General features: G+C 33.2%; 1 protein-coding gene across 2 annotated transcripts; it reads left to right on the top strand.

Moving 5' to 3' along the window:
- Positions 1 to 1,627: 1,627 nt before the first annotated feature.
- LOC128189973 (uncharacterized) lies at positions 1,628 to 27,619 on the top strand. Of its 2 annotated transcripts, none has more exons than XM_052861819.1 (8): positions 1,628 to 1,713; positions 11,405 to 11,550; positions 16,098 to 16,242; positions 16,339 to 16,446; positions 25,036 to 25,215; positions 25,407 to 25,427; positions 25,644 to 25,803; positions 25,958 to 27,619. In XM_052861819.1, exons 2-8 carry the CDS (start codon positions 11,452 to 11,454, stop codon positions 26,856 to 26,858), a joined length of 1,614 nt encoding a protein of 537 aa, XP_052717779.1. In that variant the 5' UTR covers positions 1,628 to 1,713; positions 11,405 to 11,451; the 3' UTR covers positions 26,859 to 27,619. The 2 variants fall into 2 exon arrangements, with proteins under 2 accessions (XP_052717779.1, XP_052717778.1); XM_052861818.1 differs by lacking the exon at positions 1,628 to 1,713 and adding an exon at positions 8,036 to 8,262.

Genomic DNA, 27,619 nt, shown 5'->3' with positions numbered 1-27,619 from the left:
TCTAATGTCTGCAGCCAGCGAGAGAAGACGTAGGACATGTGCTAGACGAGGCGACCGACAAGTCCAGCTACAACCCTCAGATATATCAGCGATAGTGACTGAGAAACACAATATGTTTTACGGTGTAACCGTTTGGAGGGCGAAGCCAATATAAATGGGGCTAGATCAGTAGATGCCGTTTCATCATCTCTGGCATGTCATTTCATAAATTGTTTTGTTTGGACTCTAATCTTATTGCTTGTTAAATTTGTTCAAGCCCGGCCCTGATATGCTATAGACTATAGTCTGCCCCATATTACTGTTTCCATCACATATTGACAATGTTATAGAAACGTACACAGCTAAAAGAAATACAATTGAAATCCTTCATTAAAACATCATCTTTTTTTTTTACTCAGAGATTTTCACAGGAAAGAAAAACATTTTTTTCATGGAGATTTATCTTTTTTCCATTCGGAAGTCTCTTGGAACACCTCACACAATTTTCAAATGCTATCATCCAGATCTTATTTTATATCATTTGCAATACAAATCTCCATAGATTTTTATTTAACAGTCGCTTTTTTAGCCGAACAAGTCAGAGAGAGAGAGAGAGAGAGAGAGAGAGAGAGAGAGAGAGAGAGAGAGAGAGAGAGAGCAAGCAAGGAAATTCAAATACAAAAACCTGTAAACAAATTTTCATTCTGGTATGTAAATAAATATTGTTTGAACTCTGAAATATTTCATCTTCGTAAGCCAAGGGTTTCTGATCCGCGCCGCTCCTGGTGATCACAAACCCTTCCCTAGCAAAGGTAGGGATATTTATGAATAACTAATAATGAAGAAAAAAAAATCTTGGGACAGTTAAAAATTATTTTGATTCTATCAATATACATCTGTATTATTTTGATGTCTTATTGTCTAGTCTGAAGTAATTTATACATATATTGGATAATACCTGGCTGCAGCTACATGTAGTATCTACATCGCAGATCTCTGGATAATTTCTCAGAATGAAGTACTAGTATTTTAACTTTTTACTCCCTTATTTTAAACATGTTAAATGTATGCATAAAACATGAATTAAAGAGTAATGACGTATATTTTTTTAAAATAAGAAAATCAATTCACATCATAAGGTGCAAATGAAGTCCTTCATGTATGTTGTACATACCGGGGTGTATAATTTAATCTGAGTTTGTCTGACAAATGTCTAACATTTAGTGTGCAATGCATATTTATGATTGTTAATGCAGATCAGTACTTCCTGATATACATAATTTTTAAGTATTTAAAATGCATATTGCTCCAAATAATCTCCCAATTTGCTTTAATTTATTTTTATGGCAGATTGGGGTAATTTTGAACATGTATTTTTTAATCATATACGAATGGTTTACACATGGGGGGGGGGGGGTGAATTAGAATGGGGAACTATTTTAAAATGTGTCTGTCAAAGATTAGGATGTCTACAAAAGTAAGTTTTGATTATCTTTTGTTTTATATTGAATTAGTTATTGGTCGTAACTTAATTTTTATTTTATTTTGATAATTGATTTGAATTCTGGGAACGAAATGACCTGGGTATGAGTATGTTAGGCTACGATTTGATATGAAAGCTAAATTTATTTCCAAACTTTCCATTCCCTTTGTTTAGAATAAGAATTTCGTATTAACTAACCCGACATAGTTAGGGAATCCGTACTGCAGAGAAATACTCGAAAGCCAGTAGAGGTAAATGAATATATTATTTACATCCACCAAGTATGATTCCCTCTATTTTATTACGAAAATGGATTGTACATTCATAGATCTGTTGAAATTGACAGAACTGAAATATAAACGATCCAGTTCTTACTAGTTTATCGATCGGTCGAAACCTTCAGCAACCTAAGAAAAATCCCGGACTACACGAAATAATCATGGTGATGTCAGAATCAAAATCCAATAGGAGACGATTTGGCTGTTTCTTATACCTAACGTACTGATGTACGTAACAATAATTTTGTTAATTTTTCTGACTTTTTTCAACCAATTTATTAATTTGTTGATAGAAAGATGTAAATATAAACAATAAATTAGCGATCAATGCAGAGAAAAAGAACGCGGGTAATGTATTTTTTTCTGCAATGTCGCCACCTTCATTTACCGCATGAATCACCAAAGAAAGCATTTTATTGCTTGATATCTTACTTATACTTTGTTAGTTTCTTGATTTTTTCTAATACACAAACAACTACATGTAATTTAAGACAATCGACGCGCGTGGATAGAACAATTTAGCAACTTTATAAATGCGGGAATTTCACAAAGAAAATCATTTACCAACCGGTACAATAATATACAAGAAAACTGATTAATTAAACAGATGAATAATACATTTTAACTTCAAGCAAGTATTAAGAACGACCACAGGTCAATGCACTTTCTTTTCAATCTAATTACGTGTGCTTTGTATAGATAAAACCTATAAACCTGGTCATAGATCGTCTACAAACTTTTAGTCATTGTGTGGAGATCGTTGTTTAAACCGTGAGTCTAGAATAAAAAAAAATATTCAAATAAGACTTTAGTAGTTCAGTCACTGTTAGTATGCACAAACATACATTGAGAGAGAGAGAGAGAGAGAGAGAGAGAGAGAGAGAGAGAGAGAGAGAGAGAGAGAGAGAGAGAGAGAGAGAGAGAGAGAGAGAGAGAGAGTTTATTTCTGTTCAACGTATAGAATATATACAAATTAAACTTCACACTCGCAGTGTAAGAATCATATCAAAATAACAAACAATGTAAGGCCATCATTAAAAATATCTATGTTTCCCCTAACCCGACCCTAAATTTTGAAGTTGGGTAGGTAGGTAGGTAAACAATTTTTTTTCTGTCAGGGCACAATATAGAATAAAATGAAAAAAAAAATAAATCAATTATTTAATTAATTACAACACTAAAAAAATATGACCAGTTGTAAAACAAATTTTTATGCTTGTGCTGATAGAATGTAGAACAAATTTAATATCGGATTCACAATTTGATATTGTTAATCTTTAATTTTAACATGTTTGATTCAATGACTAGATTTGCATGAAGACATTCATTATCATTTGTATGTTGATGTACATGTAAACCTATATTTAAATATCATTTTAATGATCATAATGTACCTACTTCAAAGTATCGATTATTTTTTTCAAAATTTGGTATATAAAATGTCTAAAAGTATGTCTTAAAGTATATTAAAACAATAATATTTGATAAACTTAAGGTATTAATGTAATAAATGTAAATATTTGTGAAGTCATATTTAATGATTCTACAACAGTAAGGTTACACAAAATCACTACACTTGCAGAGAATGTTCTTCTTTGACAAAGAAATTTTAACCCAAATTAGATACTAAAGATTTTTGTAAATTTACCTACATATAATTTTATTTAAATTATAGTCATAACCAAAACCAACTATTTTGTATCTGATGATTTGAAATTTGACAATGTTAAGAGAACTTAATTTTTTCAAAACGTAAAGAGTCTTTTATCATACAGGTACCAACCTTTTTTTGGTAGATTTGTCTCTCCTTAACAGAAAAGTAGGGAGAAGTTTGACATCAGGGAGACTGTTAATATTTGATACAGCATAACCTACAGGAATGATGATATATACAGATCCAACCTTGATTAAAATTGGATTAAACTTTAATCAAGTTAACAACTTCTAAAAGTTTTAAAAACTGATCCAATCTATTAAATTTAATTTATTTGATGTATTCATACATTTTATAGATGAAATGTTTTATAATTGTGTTAGCTAAATGACAAATAAAATCAGTCTCTGTACTTCTGTGTATTTTGGAGGTATTAGTCCAACCTTTTCAGTTTGACCCAATTACAACCATTGTGTAGAGAATCATTTTAATTTTAAGATAACTGTAGGCATATGCTTTTATGATTAGTTTAGCATTAACTTGGTAATTTTCGTAATTAGCTCATATTTGGAACAAAATTAGCTCTTAATTTTTGCAATTTATATATTCCTTTTCATAAGGATGATTAATGCTAAATTACGTTAAGATTAACTTAGTAGTTCTTTAGAAGAAGGTTTTTTAAAGATTATTTTATTTTGTTTCGAGGTTTTCTCTGCTTTGAATATAATATGACCTTTTATTTTTGAGATTTATATTCACTGTTTAATAAGAATGTTTTGTGCAAAATTTGGTTGATTATGGCTTATGACTTAAAAATGAAGTTTAAAATGTAAAAAATTTACAGACGGACGGACAACGGGTGATCAGAAAAGCTCACTGGGTCAGGGCTTTGAACAGGCTCTAGGATGGGGCCAATATGGACATGTACTAAAAATGTATTAAACCTTTGCAAATGTTCTTCTCTTCTCCCATATACATTTGTTAAATTCTAAATGCATGGTTATGATGTCCATGAATTCCTTTATCTTAATTATGAAATTCATGACCCCTGTTACAGGGGTTTAGGCTCCAGGGCGGGGCCAATATAGCCATATACTAGTAGTGAAAATGTATTAAAACTTAAAAAATCTTCTTCCTTACTCTCACACATATCGTAGCTACATAGCGTTCGCCAGAAAAGCGGCCACCTTATTATTTGGCGTCCATCAGATTATTCACTTGTAGCGACCGCCAGTTATAATGTGGCGGCCGCCTGATGAGATATATTTTCCATCTGTCACCCTCCGGCTTCCGTAATTTACGCCCTTCTTAATATATATTTAAGAAATAAAGTACGAGTGTTCGTGAATGTTGCAGAATAACCTCCGAGGTCAAGAAATGTTGTTTTGAAATATAAAAGCCGAGGTGTAAGCCGAGGCTTTTATATTTCAAACAACATTTCGAGACCGAGGAACTTATGCTGCAACATTCACGAAAACAAGAACTTTATTTCTATTCTACTAACAGCTCAGCATTTCTACAGATTGTTTCTCCTATAGAGAGACGATCTAGGTCATTTTGACGACTGTTCCGTGTAACCCCAAAGGTTTACATGTGTATCGATCAAAGGAGTCACATGCAGACGACAGAATTTTTTGTTGTTGGATTTTTAATACTCTTCACTTATTTATAAACTATCTTTGAGTTATATTCCTAATATTTTAAGGGCAATTTAATACGATTATTACTGCTACACGTTATATTTTATGTAAAAACACGCAGTGAAAATGTGCTGGGGAGGTCCTAGAAACAGCCGCATTAATCTCTTAAAAATAAACATTTGAGGCAATACACATCGTTTTGACTGGAACTAACACGTGAAATTAGCATGGTTTTAAAACTGTTTACGGTTTGAAGTTGTACTTTCATGATCAGTGCGAGACAAAAAGGTATTTTTGATTTGATAATTTACTGATGACGTTCTTGGTTTATTGGAGAATAATGTCCGCGGCATCTCTTTGATCTTTGCAATAACTGTAGTAGAATTGCATAGTAATTTACAGATTAATGTGTGAATTTTACAGATAAAAGTGTAAAATTTACAGATTAAAGTGTAAATTTTACAGAATAAAATGTTAAATTTACACTTTAAAGTGTAAATTTTACAGATTAAAGTGTAAATTTTACAGATTAATGTGTGAATTTTACAATTTAAAGGGTAAATTTTACACTTTAATGTGTGAATTTTACAGATTCAAGTGTGAATTTTACAGATTCAAGCGTGAATTTTACAGATTTGAGTGTGAATTTTACAGATAAAAGTGTCAATTTTAGAGATTAAAGTGTAAACTTTACACTTTTAAGTGTAAACTTTACACTTTAAAGTGTGAGTTTGACAGATAAAAGTGTAAATTTTACAGGTTAAAGTGTGAATTTTACACTTTAAAGTGTGAATTGTACACTTTTAAAGTGTGAAGTTTAGAGACTAAAGTTCATAATTTACAGATTAAAGTGTAAATTTTACACTTTAAAGTGTGGTGTGAATTTTACACTTTAAAGTGTAAAATTAACATATAAAAGAGTGAATTTTACAGATTTAAGTGTGAATTTTACAATTTAAGAGTGAATTTTACAGATTAAAGTGTAAAATTTACAGATTAATGTGTGAATTTTAATGATTAAAGTGTGAATTTTTCTGATTAAAGTGTAAAATTTACAGATTGTTGAAAGTGCTGAAAATTTAAAAATATGAAGTGCATATGTGGCACTAATATGCTTCCGTAGAGACTGTCAATGGGATCTTGTTTTTAACTATTCTCCCTCATTTTCCTCATAGTATATACGACTGGATTCATTTACACCCCCCCCCCCCCTATTCCACCCACAGCCTATCCCCGGTGCAAACAAACCCAAACACACCGATGTTCTGATAAGCAATTTACTTAGACTGTGACGATGTTGCATGATGAAACATTTTTAGACGGGGTCACGTGACCCCGTCTATTAGTTTACTGTCAGCCGAATTCTCAAACCGGAAGGCACGCGTAGAACACATGAAATGAGTCTACGCGTAAGAAAATAGTGCAGAAAGTTTTCATGCATTTCAGTAAATATATATTATAAAAACAGGCAATAAATCTTTTTAAGTCCTCTATGTATAAACCAAATCCTATAAAGAAAATAAACAAATAGTTTTATTGATCAAAATATTCTTGCTCGGATCCAATATTTGTAAAGATTCGTTGGATGAGTTACTTAACTGAATGCACAACGCCGTTGACGATTCAGCTGGTGGACGAGCTCATTAAACAATAGAAAAGGTTGTAGGTCGATCGAATCGAAAGTAAGGTTCCCAAACGCAATGTGCCATTTTTGAAAAGATGTGAGTTTTATTTTAACAATCTATCACCTGAATACTACCAAACTTCATGCCCGAGCCAAAGTTAAAATCTGGACGGGTTATACATAGCTGTCTTACATATATGTATTGAATAGGTGTTTCATTGGCTTGCGGTATGACTGCTGTTCATCTCTAATGGAATTTTGTACATAGAAAATAAAAACAAGTCTGAATTTGCCTTCTCGTTCATTGACTCTTTAGTTAATTAAACTGGATTTAAATTTTGAACAGTGCATTGTGAGCAAAATCTATATAGATTAAACATTTTGGATGACCAATACATCAAACAATATATACAATCTTATTGATCTAAGAACGTAATTTTTTTTAATGTTATGAGACATAAGTTTACTCTTTTTTCAATACTTTATAACGGACAAAACCAGTCACATTCATGATTTTAAAAAAATTCTTCATCAATATCTTAATGTCTATCATCAGATACTTAGCTGATCTTTCTCAAATCGGTAAATATCTTACACCAATATTAGACATATGAATTCAGAGATAATGCACGGTTGTTAAGTTTTTAATTTTTAATTTACCGTGTGCAGAACATGTATCTCTCTTCATATAGGCATTTTACACCCATCTTCTTCAGAAAAAGTATCAGGCAATTGGAAAAAGCTGGGTTTTAACATAGATTGAAAACCTAATTAAACTCGTCCTTTTTTGGAAGTATATTCGAGGAAAACGTGGACAATTACAAATTCAAACTTTCAAGACCCCGTCTTTCAGTAATGTCAGAACTTTGATGTTCTCTAACATCCAATTGTTTTAATATAAAGAAGGACAGACAAAAAAGATACTAGTAAACGAATTTATTACACATAAAAAGTGCTTACAGTTTTTTTCAGTAAGTGAATTACAAAATTGACATAAATGGGTTTTATTTCCTACGATAGAATGCATGAATTAAATTCGGATGAAAAGATAGATGATGGACGAAAACTGAAACGAATAATAGCTAATATAATGCCTCTATTCCCCTCCACGTTACAAACTCTTCATATTAAATTATAAACTAAAATAGAGAAAAGTGTTCAGCCGCTGTTTCTGCACTTTGCCTTGGAAGCAATATTCGTAATCAAGATAGTGACTTACTTATTTATATGTACGTAGTTAAATGCCAAAGTACTTTGATATAATCATATTCATTAATCGCCCGAACATGTTATTAACACAAAAGGTTTCACGCGAACTTGGTATAATCTTGGGATTAGCTGATCGAACCTTTCACCCCTGTCAAATGTGGGTCCAAATTTAGTCTATTTAGAGCGAACTTTCATCAGTTTGACTATTGTGAATTAGTTTGATTACATGCACACCATGATGTGATTGTTGAATTGGGGAAAAGAACTTCACAAGTTCTTTCTAGTTTTCTTTATTTCATTTAAGCAACATTTTGTTTGGTGAACGATAATGATTCTGAGGATAAGAATCGTGTTCTTGGTGGCACTAGCAGTCCTCAGTTTGACAGGCGCGCTTTGTGAGTATGATTTGAACATAATTATCTAATTTCATATCCCAATCCCACTTTCAGCGTTCACAATTTTAGTATAATTTTTTAATTGATTAAAATTCTCTGTCATAAAAATTGAAATTTAAATAACATGTTTTAGCTTATAAATTTTTTGGAATACTTTTTCAATGAATTTTTTTTTCGTTTGCGTGCTTGCAATACAAATAAACAACATCATATCAAATTTAATAAAACAGAGAAATTAAAACTGTTTAGTTGACAGTTTTGATTGCTATGTTTTATTGTATTTATTTATTCATTTTTATAATGCTCCTTGTAGCGAAATGCCTAATCCAGATTTCCAAAAATTGGTAAATTGTTACCCACTTAAAGATACAACTTAAAAAAATGAATTATTGAAAACATTGTCCAGGAAAACACAAAGGCTTTTTAAATAATTTTACTGTAAATAACGCAGATATTTTGGGAAAAAGGGGTATAGAAATGTACAAGCAATTAATATGCAACTTTGTTACGCGTTATGTTCACTCTAGGCTCTACGTACAAAACAACATTTTTTTAACCATATCCATTACAGGAACATAATAGCTGCAGGTCTGTAGCTCCTGGTTTGAAAAATTTCGGATGGACAATCTGGGATTTAATGTTTTCAGCTACATTCCTTTTAGTGTTAAAAGTTGCAATTTATGGCGCACAAAACTTCCGCTAGTTTTGTACTTATTAACCTTATTTTCTCACATTTGTAAACATGCTAACCAACTTTGGAAAATGAAGTACAATGTATGTTGAATTCACGTGCAGATTGAGAATTGACAGTTCTACATGTAAACAAACTACACTTTGAATTTCAGAGGAAGGTAAAGTGACGATATCTGTAGTAAATTGTACGGGGGAGGGGAAAGGGGGGGGGGGTTAGAATCGATTTGTACAAAATGTGTTCGGAAATAACTTAGATTGATCAAAACAAGCACAAGTTTTCGTACGCCGTTTATAAATTGCAACTTTTTAACACATAAAGAAATATAGCCACCAGGTCGTCCATCCGAATTTTTTCATACCGGGAGCTACATATCTGCAGAAATAACAAACCCAGACCTGCAGCTAAAGAACATAACTCCTCTTTTAAAGGTCATATGAAACGATATTCTGACCATATTGACTTATATACGGGAATGAGTTCATAAGTGCCTATTTAATATGACTTACAATGTTTTTTGGAAATTTTATGCAAAATATCAGCGCCACAGTCCATCAAAATTTCTCAATCGGGAAAAGGATCATCGACCTAGTCGGCTTATCTCCCATACTTATGACGTCAGTAAGACCCAATTGCCTTATAAAGCTCTGTAGTGAATACAAATATCCATATCATTTTGCAGTATATTAAAAGGAAAAAGGTATTATTTTATATTAAAACTTATATATTATAATAATCATACAGTACTCAACAACGGCAGTATATTTTCTCTCAAGAAATTAAATCGTATGCGGTTTTTTTTTCATTTGACAGCGTGTGCTTATTCAGTTCGGAGACTCGAGAATAAGTGATTTTCGTTATGGACCTACATGCAAATACATGTATATGCATCTATGTATGCTTTGTTTCAATTACATTTAACGAAATTGTCACATTCAAGGATCAACCCATCGTTTTTACCCATTTGCACGTTCATGCAACTCATTATGATTTTGTTCTAAACAGCTTACAAGGCAACATGCTGCCTCATTCGCTTCACTGTTAATTTTTTGGTTTCGTTTTCAAGTTGACAAATATATAACCATTCAATTTAATTACTTTTAGTCGAAGAGCCTCAAATGTGTTGATTTTGAAACGTGTGCTATAATACATGTAGTATGTGCGGTGTTTTGATTTTACAACGTGTATACTTATGTGCGGTGTTTACTCGCGGATACATGTACCTTCTATCTCCCTCTCTTCACAATCTGTTGATTTTCTACACTATTGATTCACATTTATTTCAATCAAGCAACCGATTTATTCTACCGGTATATTTCTAATCCTTATTCCATATTTCCGCGATCTGATTTTATAAAACGTTAAAACACGTGTACACAAAGTATTGTCTAAAGATATTGCTACATATCCGTATGTCTGAAATGTATAGGCCAGATTAATTAGAATTTATCAATAGATCTAATTCTCAAATAAGATTTAAGAACATCATAGCGGTATTTTATAGCCGCTTTTAAATAAAAACAATACACAATGCCTCTGGCTCAAACTATTTCATTTGCCTGCCTTTTACTTTCTATGTGACGAAATAAATAACATGTAAATGAATTAAAATGCTTTAATTCTCTTTAAGTAAAGCTCAATTATTATATGTATCGAAGAAAAGTGTGTTTCTGTTTTAAATATTTTAGGACAATTTATTAATGATGGACCATTTTTTACTGCAGTACGGGATATTCATCATGATGTTGAAAATCTGATAGTTTTGTTTATTAACGACCAATAAAAACAAAACCATCTGTACTACGAAATCAGATGATCTCATCTGAAAAGAAACACACGTTCATATATGCAAACATAGCTAAAATTAAATCAATAAACTACTGTAAAATTACACTAGGTCTAATGCATTGTTTACATCGGACGGTCTGTGTGACGTCATAAATCCACAAATTTATAAATCAAGAACGATAAGCGGGGAACAATTTTTTACAGGTGCTGAGTTTTCACGGTAATTTCTCAGTAATGCAAAGGCAGAAAAATCTTACTAAACGTATTTTAACATTCGTTTATACAAAGCTTTGTATTTATGAAAGAAAATCATAGACTAAGTGTTAAGAATCGTTTCATATGACCTTTAAGAATAAAAGTGGTCATTTTTAATAGTACTTTCTCACATGGGAATGTTTTTGGGGTTTTTATTTTACATGAAATAAAGACATTTTATAAAAAAAAATATATTATTATTTTGACATGGAGGTGGATCATCGTTTTCAAATCTTATGATTAACGATACTTTCTTGTGCTTGGAATTGTTCATTATGTCAAATGAGAGAGAGAGAGAGAGAGAGAGAGAGAGAGAGAGAGAGAGAGAGAGAGAGAGAGATTGGATGGTTATGGAGGTAATGGAAATCATATCTACATCAATAATCTGTTTCATTATTCTCATGGCAGATGAACCTACAAACCTAAGCTGTGCATCCTTGAACTCCACAACGCTGATGTTTTCTTGGACCCTTCCTGCTAGTGGAATATTTACTGTAAACGGATATCACCTAAATCTACAGAGAACCGATAACATCCGAGTAGAAAATATTCCAGTAAGACTTTTCGCCTAAAATTTAATAGTAAATATGTAACATCAAAGTTAGGTTAAAAAAAAAACCAAGGAAACTTTAGCCACTTCTCCCGTTTAATACCCCGCCAACCAATCTCCCCAGAAGTGAAATATATTGAACGCCTAATCTGTCTTATGTAGATAATCTTCATAATATGATGTTATTTTAACATAACATGCTGATACTACAACATCACATGCTGATACTTCAACATTACATGATGGTACTTTAACATTACGTGCTGATACTTCAACATTACATGATCAGCTGATGATGGTACTTTAACATTACATACTGATATTATATACCTAGTAGTGTATCAGCCCTGATACACGTGTTTTGGACTAGGTGAGACAGCAACTGGAAGCTAGGGCTGTATCATAGGCGCCCTCGGGGCTGATATTTCTCTGTCTCAGCCCGTCGTCAAGGGGGTGTATTGCCCTCAAATTTAAAATCGCTAATTCCCAAATATCTTTGCTTTAAATCAAGACTAGTTTGTAAAATAACGATAGAATAACAAATAAATAATACAAAGCATCACCATACACGTCTGAATATTTTTATTTTTTGCTGAAAATTGAAAAATAATAATTCAAAAATAGCGCCAAAGAGTGATATGTATCTAAGTAAAGGGAGGTAACCTACAAAACGATTGTGTATTCAGAACAATAGCACGCAATATTAAATATCTCAACATTTAAATTATGGAGGATATAGAGAAGGATGGAACGAGACTTAATCTTAGAAAACCAGAGATTAGACTGTAAAAATTAAGTGTTTAAAGTAATGGACGCGCTTATGAACGTTCTCAAACAACTTGCTAGGCCCTATAGGTCTAAAAGAATGGAATCTGACAGGAAACTTACGAAATCCCAGTGAAGGAATTTGAATCATTACGACTTTGCGAAGGATGGAAGTTTCTCTCTCGATAATAGATAGTGCTTCATTTCAGACGATAGACTCTCTTCTACTATATATTTAGTTTATCAACGAAGTCCGACAACTCATACAGTTCTTAACACATACAAAAAAAAATTAAAACGAACGAGTTTCGTAAATCCGAAAAAAAATCTATAGCTTCTTCATAATAAATTATATTCCGTATTTGGAATTTGAATTTGAATAAAAGTCTTTGATTTTAGATATATGATATAAACAACATCACACTGTTGTTTTGATCTCGTCCCTGGTATCAGCCCTCGGATGGTATCGGCCCGCGCTTTTCGGGCTTGGGCCGATACCAACCGCTCGGGCTGATACCAGGGCCGAGATCAAAACAACAGTGTGATATTCTATATATACTTTAACATTACATGATGGTACTTTAACATTACATGATGGAACTTTAACATTACGTGCTGGTACTTTAACATAACATGATGGTACTTTAACATAACGTGCTGATACTTCAATATTACATGCTGATATTGTAACATCATATAATATATTATCATATATTATGATCTTATAAGCTGCATGTGTGGTTGTCATATGCCTAAATACATTCCACCCAAACAAAATTTATGTTCCGATATTATTTTTATTCAGTGGAGATCCTCTCTTATGAGCTGTACTCTGTACTTCTTCAGTGCCAGCAGTTTTTTTTATATGTATTTTGGCAGATGCGCTAAGCTACTGAAATTAAGCCATATAAGGACTGCAATTGCTTTATGAAACCAAACTCATTTTAATTGCTCTCTTTTTAACCAACACGCTTTTTGTGGAAACTGACATAATTAAAAAAAAGTTTATACGAACTGACCATTTCATATTTTTTAAACAAGGTGAAAACACATGTGTAAATATGGAAATTCGATCATATGTAAGTTAATAGATCAACTATTTTAAAATACGGGGCTACGGACCCCCACCCCACCCCGCATTTTTATTTATTTGTCGATATTGAGTGGTAGCCTGGTAGGGCTGCGCATCCTCCCAATAAATAATACTATGTGCGTTCATTGGGATCTACTGGATGATAGCTCGTAGTGACTCGTACTCTGATTCGCTTAAAAGTCCCTTAAACAGAAAAGTCCCTGTTTAATGGCGTAGAAGCGCCAAATCCAATAGGCCTGGCTAAACAGTGGTAAAACAAGCACCAATTGAAGGCGCCCGCTGGCAGGATTAAACAACCAACATACGACATAAAACGTACTGATAAAATTGTCATCGAATTTGAAGGCGCCTAAACAAGGAAAACTCGGGAGTCGTTTGACACAGAGATGTTTCTACAAATATAATAAAGGTGACCGTGCCCAAATTCCCTCCAGAATCCAGTTTCACCTGAGTGGCACAAGCTCTAGTTTTTGCAATAAAGATTTTAATAATAACCAATTGGGATCGAATAGTGTACAGTTTTACATAAGGAAATAAAGGAAGTAATATACTGTGATTTCACCAATATTCGTTGAATACCAATTTTCGCGGATTTCGTTGTTTAGATGATCCACGAAATTAAATGTTTATTTAAGTTCAAATTTTATTGACATTTTGTATTGATAGGGTCATTGGCCGCGAATTTACGTATCTTTGAAACTGTGATTCTCACTTTATCCACGAAAATTGATGCCCTTGAATATTAATGAAACCACAGTATGTAGCTTGTTTGAATGGTTGTGTAGCTTGACTTCAGTCCTATACTTTCTTTGTAATACGGAATCACGATCCGGTGCTTATAGCTAATTTAGAACCACCGCATACTGAAATACCATCATTTTATGAAATATCAGCATGTAATGTTAAAGGGTACCTGCAGCCCAGCCGATGTGAAACATATGTTAAAGAGTTTATTTACCAAAATTTAATGCAAAAAACTGCATCGAAATCGGTGCAAAAATAACGGAGTTACGCCTCTTCAAAGTGGCTATTTTTACCTGCTTTGGAATATTTAATCAAGAGAAAACAGAATTAGGCGATAACGAGGCTTCAGCGGAAGTGACGTCACGAGGTCAACACGAGGGAAATTTCCTTACAAAGCTATACAAATTAAATTCGATTTTTCAGCCAAATTGATTGATATAGGTCTGATGTTTTGACGTATCTTGTTAATTTAAGTATTGTAGATCTAGAAATTTGTATCCGTTATTATTTTATTACAATCAGATTTCTTTTTAAAGGATTTTAAAATGTGTTATTCTCGTCGCCTTTTTACCGATGAATACGATATCTTAAAACGCTTACATGGGCAAATTTATGTTCATTATTCATTTTATTGATTACATAATATCCTTTCACACACGAGTGATCCGAGATAATGACACAGGTAAACAGGTAAACTAACGAAGCCACTGTTCCAGACACACGTGTATCTGGGGTATGTATACACAAGGTACACGAGTCTGGTGAACAAAGAGAAGGTTTCACACCTCTAGACTGGTGAATTGATTTGTGTATAATTAGCTACTCAATTGTTAAAAGATAAAACAAAAAACTAAAATAGACTGTGTAAAATCAAGCATTCGTCAGCTACAACATGTGTATAGTCCGTCAATCAGTGATTAAAGAATCATGCATGCATGATACTATTAAATTGTAAAACTAATGTTCGAAGTAAATGCCTTTATTGTTACTTATCTTATCACTTAAATAATGACCAAATTTACAATTCAGCAATTGAAACCTTTTTTATGTGATCAAATAATTATTTCGGATTTATAATTTCTTATTTAATAAAGTGCAACTTTCTTTCGAGCGCTATGGTCAGCAATTAAACGCTTTATAACTCCGTTTAGCTTAAATTGTAATACTGACAACGAATCATTATGAAATCTAAATAAACTGGAACATTTTGACAAAGGATGTAAATAAATGTAAAATTAAATTCCATTATCGTATTTTTATAAAAGAATACGAAACAAACTTAATCATGCATGCAGCCATCTTGGACTTTCGCCTTGATCCGTTTATAATCCCGTGTTTATTTGTTAAAGAATGCATACTATTTTGATTGTTATTGGTCCGACATCAATATTATTGAATAATCGGGCGACATCTAAATGCATATCAAATAAAATAATTTGGCTGAAAAATCGAATTTAATTTGTATAGCTTTGTAAGGAAATTTCCCTCGTGTTGACCTCGTGACGTCACTTCCGCTGAAGCCTCGTTATCGCCTAATTCTGTTTTCTCTTGATTAAATATTCCAAAGCAGGTAAAAATAGCCACTTTGAAGAGGCGTAACTCCGTTATTTTTGCACCGATTTCGATGCAGTTTTTTGCATTAAATTTTGGTAAATAAACTCTTTAACATATGTTTCACATCGGCTGGGCTGCAGGTACCCTTTAAAATTAGTACAACCAACTCTTATTTTCTTCTTTGTGGTGTATGTTTATGTAAACAACCAATGATTCATAAAACAATTATATTTTTTGCGACCCATTTGACGCTTGCGTCAATATGATTTCTTGTCTAATTTGATATATCAGCCGACATTTAAACTAAGCACGGCTTTACACTTATCAATCGCAGTGCTGACGTTATCACTTTATTCACTTATTCCTTCTTTATCATCATTTTTTTTTGTCTCCAGCATGTTGACACAGGAAGTGTGTATGTGGAGAACTACACGTATTACAAGATCGGGAAATACGCGGTGTATACGCTTACTATGCATTCATACACCGCCAGTGGCAACGACACAGATGTGTCTGTAACCTGCCGAACGGATGAAGATGGTAACTTCTTACATTGGAAGGAGAGGGGTGGTGGGCAAGTCAAAATCTTTACTCACTCGGTTTCTTTTCTTTTTCTCATTTTTAAAATGATTTTAGCTCCTGATGGTGGACCTCCCTCAGTTAACTCGACAGGAATTTCCTACACAGAAATATCTGTGATTTGGACGGAACCACCACGGTATCATCACAATGGAATCTTATTGGGTGAGTAAAAAGAAAACCTCGTCATAAGGATTTTGCTATTGAAATCTGAGAAGAGGTACCATTCATATATTTAGTCTTTATGGATTTTTTTGTAAAATGGGAAATATGACGGTCAATCAAAAAATACGAAGACTTTTGCCATAGCAATGTATCTTGACGTCATTTAATTAATATGTTTTACGGTGCGACCGTTGGGGCGACCGCAGCATGTGATCAAACAATGAATGATGATAAATCAATCTTTACAACGTTAATAAATTTGATTGCAAAAGAAAATAAAACATACCTATTTTTCCAGTAAATTTACATTAATTATTTATATTTTATAAGATTTGTTATTTATTTATTTATAAGTAAAACAATAGTTCAACTCAGATATACACATGTAATGTTGTTGAATGATAAAGATTTTAATATAAATGTGCATTGCACTCTATCTCCTCTTTAAATAAAAAATAATTTTTAATTTTTCTTTTTTAATTTACGCTTAAAAATTTTGCTTATCATATTAAAAAAAGAAAATGGAATTGCCCCCCCCCCCCACTATGGGATTGGGAGCATGTAATAAATGGAAGTGAAAATAAAGAAACCATTGAACTGCCAAAGAGCTGAGTATTAGAATTTTCTTTCATGATTTTGAGAATTTTTTTTTTTTTCTGTTTGCTTGGAAAGATTTTTTGGATGAGGCTGCCATCCACCCACCCAACCCCTTTAAAAAAACCGATGCTATGTGTACGTTCCTGGAAATTAACGTTACCGTAATTATTGTGAATAAAAGAAATGTTAGCATTCATCCAAATGAGTGCAAGTTACATGTACAACTGTTGTCTATATCTGAAGAAATGTCCTCATTCTTTAGCTTTGTAAGATTTTGAGAGGAATTTCAGCAGATTTACAATAACTTCAGTTAGAGTAAATTCCCCTTATTGTGACGTCAAAGTTCACGTTGGTTTAGTTTCGTCTGACTCTTAGAATTAAAAGTCCCCTGAGAAATAAAAGTACGCGAAGTATACTGTTTAATTTATTTAAAAAGCATGATGTTCTTAAAATTACACGTCTGATATGTACTTTGATTCTCGCGAGAACGTGAGTTTGGAAACCATTGGTACTATGAATTGTGGGTCAAAATTTACTTCAACTCTCTGGAAAAGTCAGTGACAGATAGTGCCAAATCTCTCATACGTAAGCATTGAATCATTATTTTTTGAAAGATATAGTCTCATAACTGCAGCGGTGTGTGCATACAAATTGAGTAACGCGCGCTAGCAAGCCTCGCGAATATATACAACATTTCAACTTGTTGGATAAAGCAAATATAAAATCACACAATATATATATATATATATATATATATATATATATATATATATATATATATATATATATATATATATATATATATATATATATATACACACACCAAAATTTTCTCAAAATCTTGCAGATCTAACGAATGCGAACATTCTTCAGAAATAGGAAACAGTTGTACTTGCTCTCATTTGGATGAATGCTCACAATTATTTTATTCACTTCATTTTCGGTAATCTCCAAGAACGTTTTTAAAAGGGGGCGTGGCAGCTTTAAAAAAACTTCTTATCCGGAGTGAGAAATGGGGAGTGGGTAGTATGCCTTTAGCTGCTCAATGGTATTTTTATTTTCACTTCCATTTATTACATGCTCCCAAGGGGAGGGGGGACTCCATTTTCCTCATATGATCAGCAAATTTTTTATACGTAAATTTAAAAAAAGCTAGAAATATAAGCGATATTTGGGCTCCGGTCGAAAGCATGAAGAGGTAAGCCTCGCCCTGTGTCACGTTTATTATAGCAATAACCATATATCATATTCATAACAATCTGACATATACACCAAAATCACTTTACATGTGGTCTGCTTATCAGTAATTTTGGTTAGCCAATTACAATGTATTACTTTACTATTAACAAGTCTATTTGTTCAAAAACTTTTTTTATTTCAAATGATAAAATACTTCCACAACTCTTTTGATCAAACATCTCTTTTTAATTACATTATATTAAACATTCTTTATATGCAGTCAGTTTTTATTCTAAAACTAGACGTTTTTTAAACATTATATACATCAACACTAAATGGCCATTTTGGCCTCACCCCTAATCTATACACTATATGAGTGTTTTGACCCCGCCCTAGATTAAAACCCTACATTGGGAGACGTGAAAATTAAAATTTTGATAAAAGGTTTAATTTTTTTTTTTATATGTAGTCATTTTTATTCAGTATCAACAGGAGTAAAGACGACGATTTGTTAAACATTAAATACAATGACACTATATCAATAGTTTGGATCCGCCCTAGAAGCGGAACCACTACCTCGGGGGACATGAAATTTATAATTTTGGTAGAGGGCTTCCTGGTCTACGAAATAATGAATTCAGTTTTCCTTACAGGTGTGTGGGAGAAAAGAGGATACTTTTAAAACATTATATACACTATATACTGTAGATTGGCAAATAATCGCAATGGTTTTTATTTCACTATATTCGCGATTCATCATTTTCCCGCAAAATTAAACCCATCGTGAATACTACCATTAGTTTTGAAAAACGTTTTAATGCTTATATTCTGATCAATTGATTTTCTAGCAGCGTGAAAATAAATACATTGCGATTGGTACCTAAAGGGACTTGGACACGATTTGACTTAAAATTTTCAAATTCTATTTTTCCATTTTCGATGTTTATACTGATAGATATAGAAGTTTATAATGCTTCGTCAAAATTTGAAAGTCAAATATTAGGTTATAAGCAAGATACAGAGTTCATAATTCTTTGTTTTGTAAAAAAAGCCAGAATGTTGTCATTTTTACATTTTTACATATGTGTTGTGTTGGTGCAAGTTTCAATCAAATGTATCTTTCTTTTGTTGATAATGGTATTTATGAAGATACTGGATTAGTTTAAATTGTTTTTACATGTCATTTTGTCAAAGAAATACATTACATTTTTTGTAAACAACTATAAGACTCGAGCTTTGTTTACATAACAACCAATTCTTACCTCCGTATCTTGCTTGTAACTTGACTTAAGCATTCAATATTTGGTCCATCATTTAAAATGCAATACTAAACCATTTTATATATAAAAAGTAAAAATAAAATTTTTGATCTTTAATCGTGTCCAAGTCCCTTTAATTAAAAATCGTGAAATTTTAACACCGTGGAATTAGAACGACTTGCAGTATCCATTTTGCCCCCCATCTTGAGCACCTAATCCAGGGGCAATGGATTTTACTATTTAGGAGAGGAGTTCGTGGAGATCATAACCATTCATTCAGTTCTTTTCCCACATGTGCGGGAGTAAAGAAGGAAATGTTCTAAGATTTAATACATTCTCACTATATGGCTATATTGGCCCTGCCTTAGGGCCTAAACCCCTGTCCCAGGGTTCACGAATGTCACATCTAAACCATGCATTTAGATTTTAACAAATATACTGGGTATTTGGGAATAGAGAAGAATATCTTCTAAGATTTAATACACTTTACTGCATGTACATGTACATATTGGGCCCACCCAAGGTCCTGAGCCCCTGACCCAGGGGCCACGAATTTCACAATTTGGTAGAGGAATTCATGGACGTCATAACCATGCATTCACGTGTGGAAGTAGAGAGAAATATTTTTGAAAACTTGTAATTGCTAAAGCGAAACGTATGCGAAGTCTACGGCGAAAGGTATGCGCATGATTTATGCGCATGCAACAATTCGTTGCGTTACCCGTTGCCAAGCATGTTGCTAACGCTGAGGATAATAGAACGGATTATAAACTGCGTCTAATCCAATAAGACTTTAGTATTTTACATGAAAGTATAATAATCATAAATATGCATGGAGGTTGGGACCAAATATTGTGATGAGTGGTCTAAAATTAGAAAAACGGTACTATAATTGAAACCTCTCTCTCTCTCTCTCTCTGCATGTTGTCATTTTTTCAAGTTTTCAAAACGGTATATATTACATATAGTATCGGCCGGTATAAGTAGCCATTGATGATCGTAAACCAGTGGCTATTGTCAACAATATTCGTGTTCGAAAAGAATGTACACGTAGAATTTTCGGTAACGCAATTAGAAAAGGGGTCAAGTTTGCATTTCAACTGTGACATTTCTGTTCAATAAAGCCCCCTATAAAAATCTTCACACCCCCGAAAAGAGGGCTATATAGCCGTTTTTCCTCCCGGAAAAATGACTATACAGCAGATCTCCCCCCACGGAAAGCCGGCTATTTAGTGCCCCCCCCCCCCCCCTTTTATAGCCAGATAACCACCACGGAAAACCTACTATATATTAGATCTTCCCCGTGTTTTACATTCCGGTCATGTTTATGGCGAACCATTCGTGACAATAGTTTGCAATATCAGAGATGATTATTATAATAGCATTGAATCATGATTTTTTGAAAGATACAGTCTCATAACAGCAGCGGTTGAGTAACACGCGTTAGCGCGTTATGAAAATTTGTATGCACACATCGCTTCGGTTATGAGACTACATATCTTTAAAAAAATCATGATGAAAAACTTATATTTACTTTTTTTAACTTCTTGCCATTTCTGCAAATGTGATTTAACCCAGGTTATACGAGCATAACTTGAGTAGACATTGAGTTTATTTCTTATAATTTAATTTTCTGTAACTTACTGTACAAAATTAGAGCGTTTACGTTTAAAAACAATATTAATCTGTTCAAAATTTAAACGTAACGTCAAGCGGAATAGTACGATTTTGACGTTGATGTATTGGGACGTGTTCTAGTGACGGGCAAACCAGGTTATCCAAATTAACTAATTTTTTCTATTCAATCAAATGCCGCGTTACAACCAGAATTAAATTATAGTGTTGTGTGTGGTGTATATTACCCGTGTGATAAACCTTTGCTATATCAAACGGGTGATGCTTTATCAAATACTTCCGGTCCGAACTATTTTGACACAGCCCCTCGCTTCAATGCTTCAGTGACCTATTTTCAAAGATTTGCTAGTACTTTCAACATAATTTTATCTACTACAAAAAGTTATATAAAATGGATTTTGTCAAAGACCTCAATTACGTACAAATATGAAGGAAAACACATAACTGCGAAGCATAGGCGTCGGAACCCGGGCTTTGGGGGGGGGGGGGGGGAGTTAGCCCCCCCCCCCCCCCCCCCACAACTCTTTTTGCAAAGTTACACACAACCGTAACGAAAAGATCTTTTTTCTTGTTTGTCAAGATTTTTGATAAGTTTAGCCCCCTTCAAACTTTCAATTTGCTTTGTGTAGTTTATAAAACTGCAAATTACGTTAACTATCAAGGAGTTCATCCTGACGACGCGATGGAAACAGAGCGTACTTGTTGTGTTTATATACAAGAACTTACCGAAAAAATGTTTCATAAGACTTTGATTCCACCACCAGTAAGCATCCATATTCACTATTTTCAATCCCGAATCACTAGGCTGGTGTTTGTGTTATAAAACATCAACAACTGTTCCTCGTTCGAGTCAATTTAAACTAACGAGCATTCGCAACTTTGTGTATGTCAACAAACTTTATTATTCAAGTCTTCTGATCATTATTTCCATTTAATGAAATGAATAAGCTCTAAGAAAAAATATTAAGAGCTAAACAATTATTTTAATGTTTCTTTCAGTGAAACTTTACATTAAAACAGTTAGATTTATCTCAGAAATGACGTACTAAATTGTATTGCGCAAGGTCACAATAACCGCATAACACAACGTTGCATCGTCGTTTTTAATCTTTGAAAAAAAAATCGATTCGGGTCATATAAGGGACTGTCTTAAAAGCTTCAAAATATAAATTAAATTGTATGAGATAAATAGAACATCTATAATTGTGTGATTTTATATTTGCTTTATCCAACTCGTTGAAATGGTTATATTCGCTCGGCAAGCCTCGCGAATATATACACCATTTCAACTCGTTGGATAAAGCAAATATAAAATCACACAATATAGATATCCTCTATATAACTGACGTAGCTTTCAACACACTTTACAAGCCAAAAATATGTGGAATGTAAATATATTCATTTGATTACTCATAATTTAGGGTAATAAATGCATTTATTAATGCATAGCATCAAATTCAGGTTTTTTTTTCATCCCTGATACGAACGAAGGCACGCTTTTATCACATTCATGTATCATCACCCTTTTTTCACCCTTTCTTACGATTTTATGAAACACCAGTTTGTTCCTTATATTTAGATTTCGAAATACCGCGGATATTATAAGTGATGCATTTTTACAGTGTAGACTATGACGTTATAACATTGACATATTTTTTAGAAGACGTCACAATACGTTTGAGCGTCAAAAGTTCGCCAGTTTTGAGATGGGAGAACTACGATAAAGCTGGATACAGTTTTTCATATCAAAATATGTACGAGTTGTTTATCAAAAATATGATAAACACAACAATACTTGGCAAAATTTGTATCACAATCGAATCAACTCTCAACCAAAATCAGCCCCATGGCATTCATTCATCCGGCTGGTATTGGATGATCCGATTGCTATGGGATGTGGTTAAGATTTTGCCATATTTTATTTTCTATGTAATAAGCTGCTTTCAAAGGAAATAACTGATAAATCTTAACTAATTTTTTTAAGGGATTTAGGAGTGAATTTATTACCCCCTTTGTCCCCAACGGCTATTGATTTTATTGAATACATTTAGAATTGGCGATCTTATATGTAATCATATATCTTTACTTCTGGATTATTATCTAACGGGAAGCCGGGTGCAGTGATTTGATGAGAAACATTTTTTTTTACTTCGCTTGATTGGGTTCTAAATCAAATGAAATTTCAGATTGTGAAATGTATTTCAAACTGAACAACTCATTGTATTTCATATACTGAGAAAGGTATTTTGTCCTAATTTTTTCAACAAATAAATTTCTGATATATATACCATCACTTGAAACTATATTTACATGTATTACATTGTATATAAAGACAAGAATACATACAAGAAAAAATCCATTAGAAAAATCTACTACGAACGGTCCTTTATATGTAAAATCTCACGTTTTTTCGTGGGAAACACAGAATGCCCTACGGTGGTTTATATAATCAAAGACGGTAAATTAGATCCACTAGCGTTAACAAATCATCATATTATCAACAAATTAGAAATTCAACTCCAGAATTCGTGATTTTTACACGTTTTTTAAAGTGCGTTAAGTGTCTCGATACTAAAAAATTGTTGATGTACCTTCATAACGCACTTTGAAAAAAAAACCTCAAAGTCCGTTAACTTGGTTCCAGATTTAACGCACTTTGAAAAAAAAATTCAAAGTGCGTAACTTTTTTCAAAATGGGTTGCCACATGTGTTACTACATATTTTTCTCTAAGTTTTTAAGTGTCTCGATACTAAAAAAAAATGTTATGTACCTTTATAACGCATTTTGAAAACAAAATTTCAAAGTCGATTACCTTAATTCCAGATTTAACGCACTCTGGAATTTTTTTTCAAAATGCGTTGATTTGGACCCAAATTTAACGCACATTGAAAAAAAAATTTCAAAGTGCGTAATTTTTGCAAATACGTTGCCATAGCGCATGTTTGTCTATTGATCTCCTTTTAATATAAGGTTATATGTATAAATATAAAATTGCCATCAAATGGAGAACAATAGACACTCATGCGCTGACTATGTATTAAACCTGAAAAAGTAGGCTTCCTCATTATCCTATAGAGGTTCAAAAAATTTAATGATCCCTTCCTATAAAAACGACCTCGTTCTTTGTATATATGAACTCTATATTAATATAATTGCATAAAATTGCAGTTAATACATTGACAATTCCTACAGTTAAAAGAAATATGCCCATTTTTAAAATTTATAACATTACTATTTTTAAATATCCTAAGTGCAGTCATTCTTTAGGGAAGATCTTATGGTTAACATGTTGACCACCTAGCAGCCTTAATTAAAGGTATCCTAAGGTAATTTTATCTTTTCATTTGCAATAGCATAAAACGTCATCATGTCTACCTAAACATGTCCTGAAGTAAGTCGTAATGTTCGTTGTTACACATGATGAGCATTAAAATTTCCATCTTGTATTGTGACTCTGACTATTGACAACACTACACTTCCGTTCCTTCATGAGAATCAAGAGCAAGAAGAGCAAGATATATTATTCAATCATGAAAGGAATCATCTGTTATATTATAATACGATATATTTACATATTCCAGTGCCTTTGCCTGTGATAACACTACGTATCGATTTTGTACTATATAACCCATATTACAAATGACGCCAAATTGAGGCGCCAGCGGGGTTTGCTTATTCATATTTAAATATTTTAATTGTAAGATGGCTTAAAATTATATAAATATAAGTAATAAGGAATCATTCTATGAATATTATGAGGTGATAATTTCGGTCGGGGCGTGATCAAATCTATCATAAAGCCCTTCGGGCTTTATTGGATTTGATCACGCCCCGACCGAAATTATCACCTCACAATACTCAAAGAATGATTCCTTATTCCTTATATAATCCCTAAATAAATGGTCTTCAATTTTATAGGTTACAAACTTGTTTACCACGCATACCTGAGTCAATTTCCGCAGGAAGTTGTTCTATCGAACACCACCTTCGCTTACACTATAACTGGCTTGGAATATGACACGTGGTATGTAATAAGCGTTCTTCCGTATACTACGGTGGGGGATGGCCCGCGAACATCATATCCAGAGAAAACCCTAGGTAAACACGGAAGAAGATACTAATATCAATGACATTAATTTATTGAATAAAATCAGCTTTAACAAAGATATACAGAGATGATTTATGATATTCAAAATAATTATTATCTTTACCATTACAGACATGTACAAATGTATCTCGATCTGCATGTCTTTTTCTTCGTGTATGAGCTTTATTGTTTGTCGTTTCAGGTCCAACGACAAAGGCCCCTGGTAAGTTATTATCGTAAATGTGTTGATGATGATGATGATGATGATGATGATGATGATGATGATGATGATGATGATTTTGTTTCTATTTTTTGTACTGTTCACTTTGCAACGCAAAAACAAATATCCAAATATATATTGATTTACATTTTTAAGAATGTTTTTAATCATTGACCTTGGCCAAATATGTAAACAAATCCAATCGGTGGTATTTTTCAGAGGAAGTGACTAAATACTACTGCTATGAAGCTATTCCTGGGACCCTGGTATTTTCTTGGGAATCTATGCCATGCACAATTTATGTCGGTGTCATTGGCGCACTATTCCTGTTTTTGTTGATGGCGTTGGTGGCATGTTGTTGCAAAGGCAGTAAAAAAATGTATGTTTCTTGCTTGAACTTTATTTCTCACCAGTTTACACAAGAGCACCTTTTGCGTTAGACTGTTGTGAAAATTTCTATCGGTGGAATTCCTTTCCTTTTTTTGCAAGGTAAGCATTTTCCAAATTACAGATTTTTAAAAAAATTTTTGCAGAAAGGAGAAACATACCAGCAATGTACAAATGATGCCCCCTGTCATTCATCTTAAGGAGAAGGTAAAGGTGATTCAGGCCATGAATAAATTTAAGAAAAACCGAAAGGGAGGAGAAAACGGGACAACTGATAATAGAGATATGGATTACAACGGCAATAGTTTTGGAAGAGGGGTCTCGAATTCTTTTACTAATAATTTCGGAGATGGCAACCCAAAAGTACGACCTGGGCGGGGCGGAAATGACTATGATGTTGGGGAGGACGACGGACGGGGAAAGAGGAAAGGCTTGTGGGGTATGGGGTTAAACAATCTGTTGGGCAAGGGGAGAGAAGGAAGTAAGGACAAACTGGTTGATGATCGTCAAGATCCATACGGAGATCCAGAATGTAGTCGTTGGAATAGTGGTAGAAGTAAACAACGAGGTGATCCTTTCGACATAAGAGCGGGTAAGAATGCGGCAACAGCTTCGGCTCTAAGAGCCCGCGGAAAGAAAAACAACACTGTGTCACCTTTGAACTTTGATGACGAGGGTTACTACGATGATGATGGTGATGAATATGGTGATGATTCAGGGGATTTAACAGCACGTGATATCCGACTCTTCAGTAAACAACCGAGCAAAAATTCAAATCCTGATATCGCGAGGAGGGGATCGAAAAAAGGCAATACGACTGTGCCTGTGTTGGACAAAAGGTTTAACAGAGATATTTCGGGTGTAGACCTGTACCTAGAAGACAACGATGACAATTATGATGATGAATACTTCGAGCATCCACCGCCCGCGCCTCGTTTTCATTTGGGGGACGATGCGTCTGTGGATTTACCATTTGGTGGGGAAGGAGTCGGTTTAAAGGGGGGGATTCCCCTTGGAGCAGATGGCGATGATGCGGCATTTTTTTAAGTCTGGTTTAATTCAAGTCAACTATATTTTACATATTTAATTCCGTTTCGTGACATCATTTCTTGTACCCATATAGGAGGATTTTTTCATACGCATTGTCCGGTTAACACAAAGCCATACTTTTAAAAGATTATACATGTTCATGTAACATGTATATATAAACTATATCATTTTGCTATATTCTTTTCTCAGTTTGCAAAAACATGTACAAAGTTACAGTATCTCACAACCGAATCCTTTAATTTATGGTTAATACTAAAAATGGTGGGGTGGGGTTTGTGAAAGCGGTCATCGATTTTAAATTGGTCCCTCACCCTCTTTTTGCCTTCTATGTGACTTTATATTGTCATTCAATATCATATTGTTCGTGGACCATGCCATCGATTTAGCAAAGAAAGAAACTTGGGTGATATATATCTAGTGGCCATACTTTTTGAGGTTAAAACATATTGCACTTTGTGCAAGGATGCATCGATTTTTTTAAAAAAAGGAAAGAGGATTAACTCACATAGAATAGGATTTTATGTCAATATATGGAACATAATGTTGCTGGTTTGATATATTTATACCGTGCAGTAGTTGACCTTTATAATTATTTTAATCCTTACAAGTAAGATTAAACAAAGAAGTTCATAATGCAAAAAGGATTAGTAATGCATGTGTATCCAGTCATTTTACTATGTTATGTTGTGTACATGGTTGTTCGTTTTAAAGCTTTGCTAATTAAAAATAAATTACACGATTTTTACAATAAAGCTTAA

The sequence above is a fragment of the Crassostrea angulata genome, chromosome 6 (genome assembly GCF_025612915.1).
Source record: "Crassostrea angulata isolate pt1a10 chromosome 6, ASM2561291v2, whole genome shotgun sequence".
NCBI lineage: Eukaryota > Metazoa > Mollusca > Bivalvia > Ostreida > Ostreidae > Magallana > Magallana angulata.
Note: the sequence above shows the minus strand (reverse complement) of the source record. Positions and strands in the feature narration are given on the sequence as shown.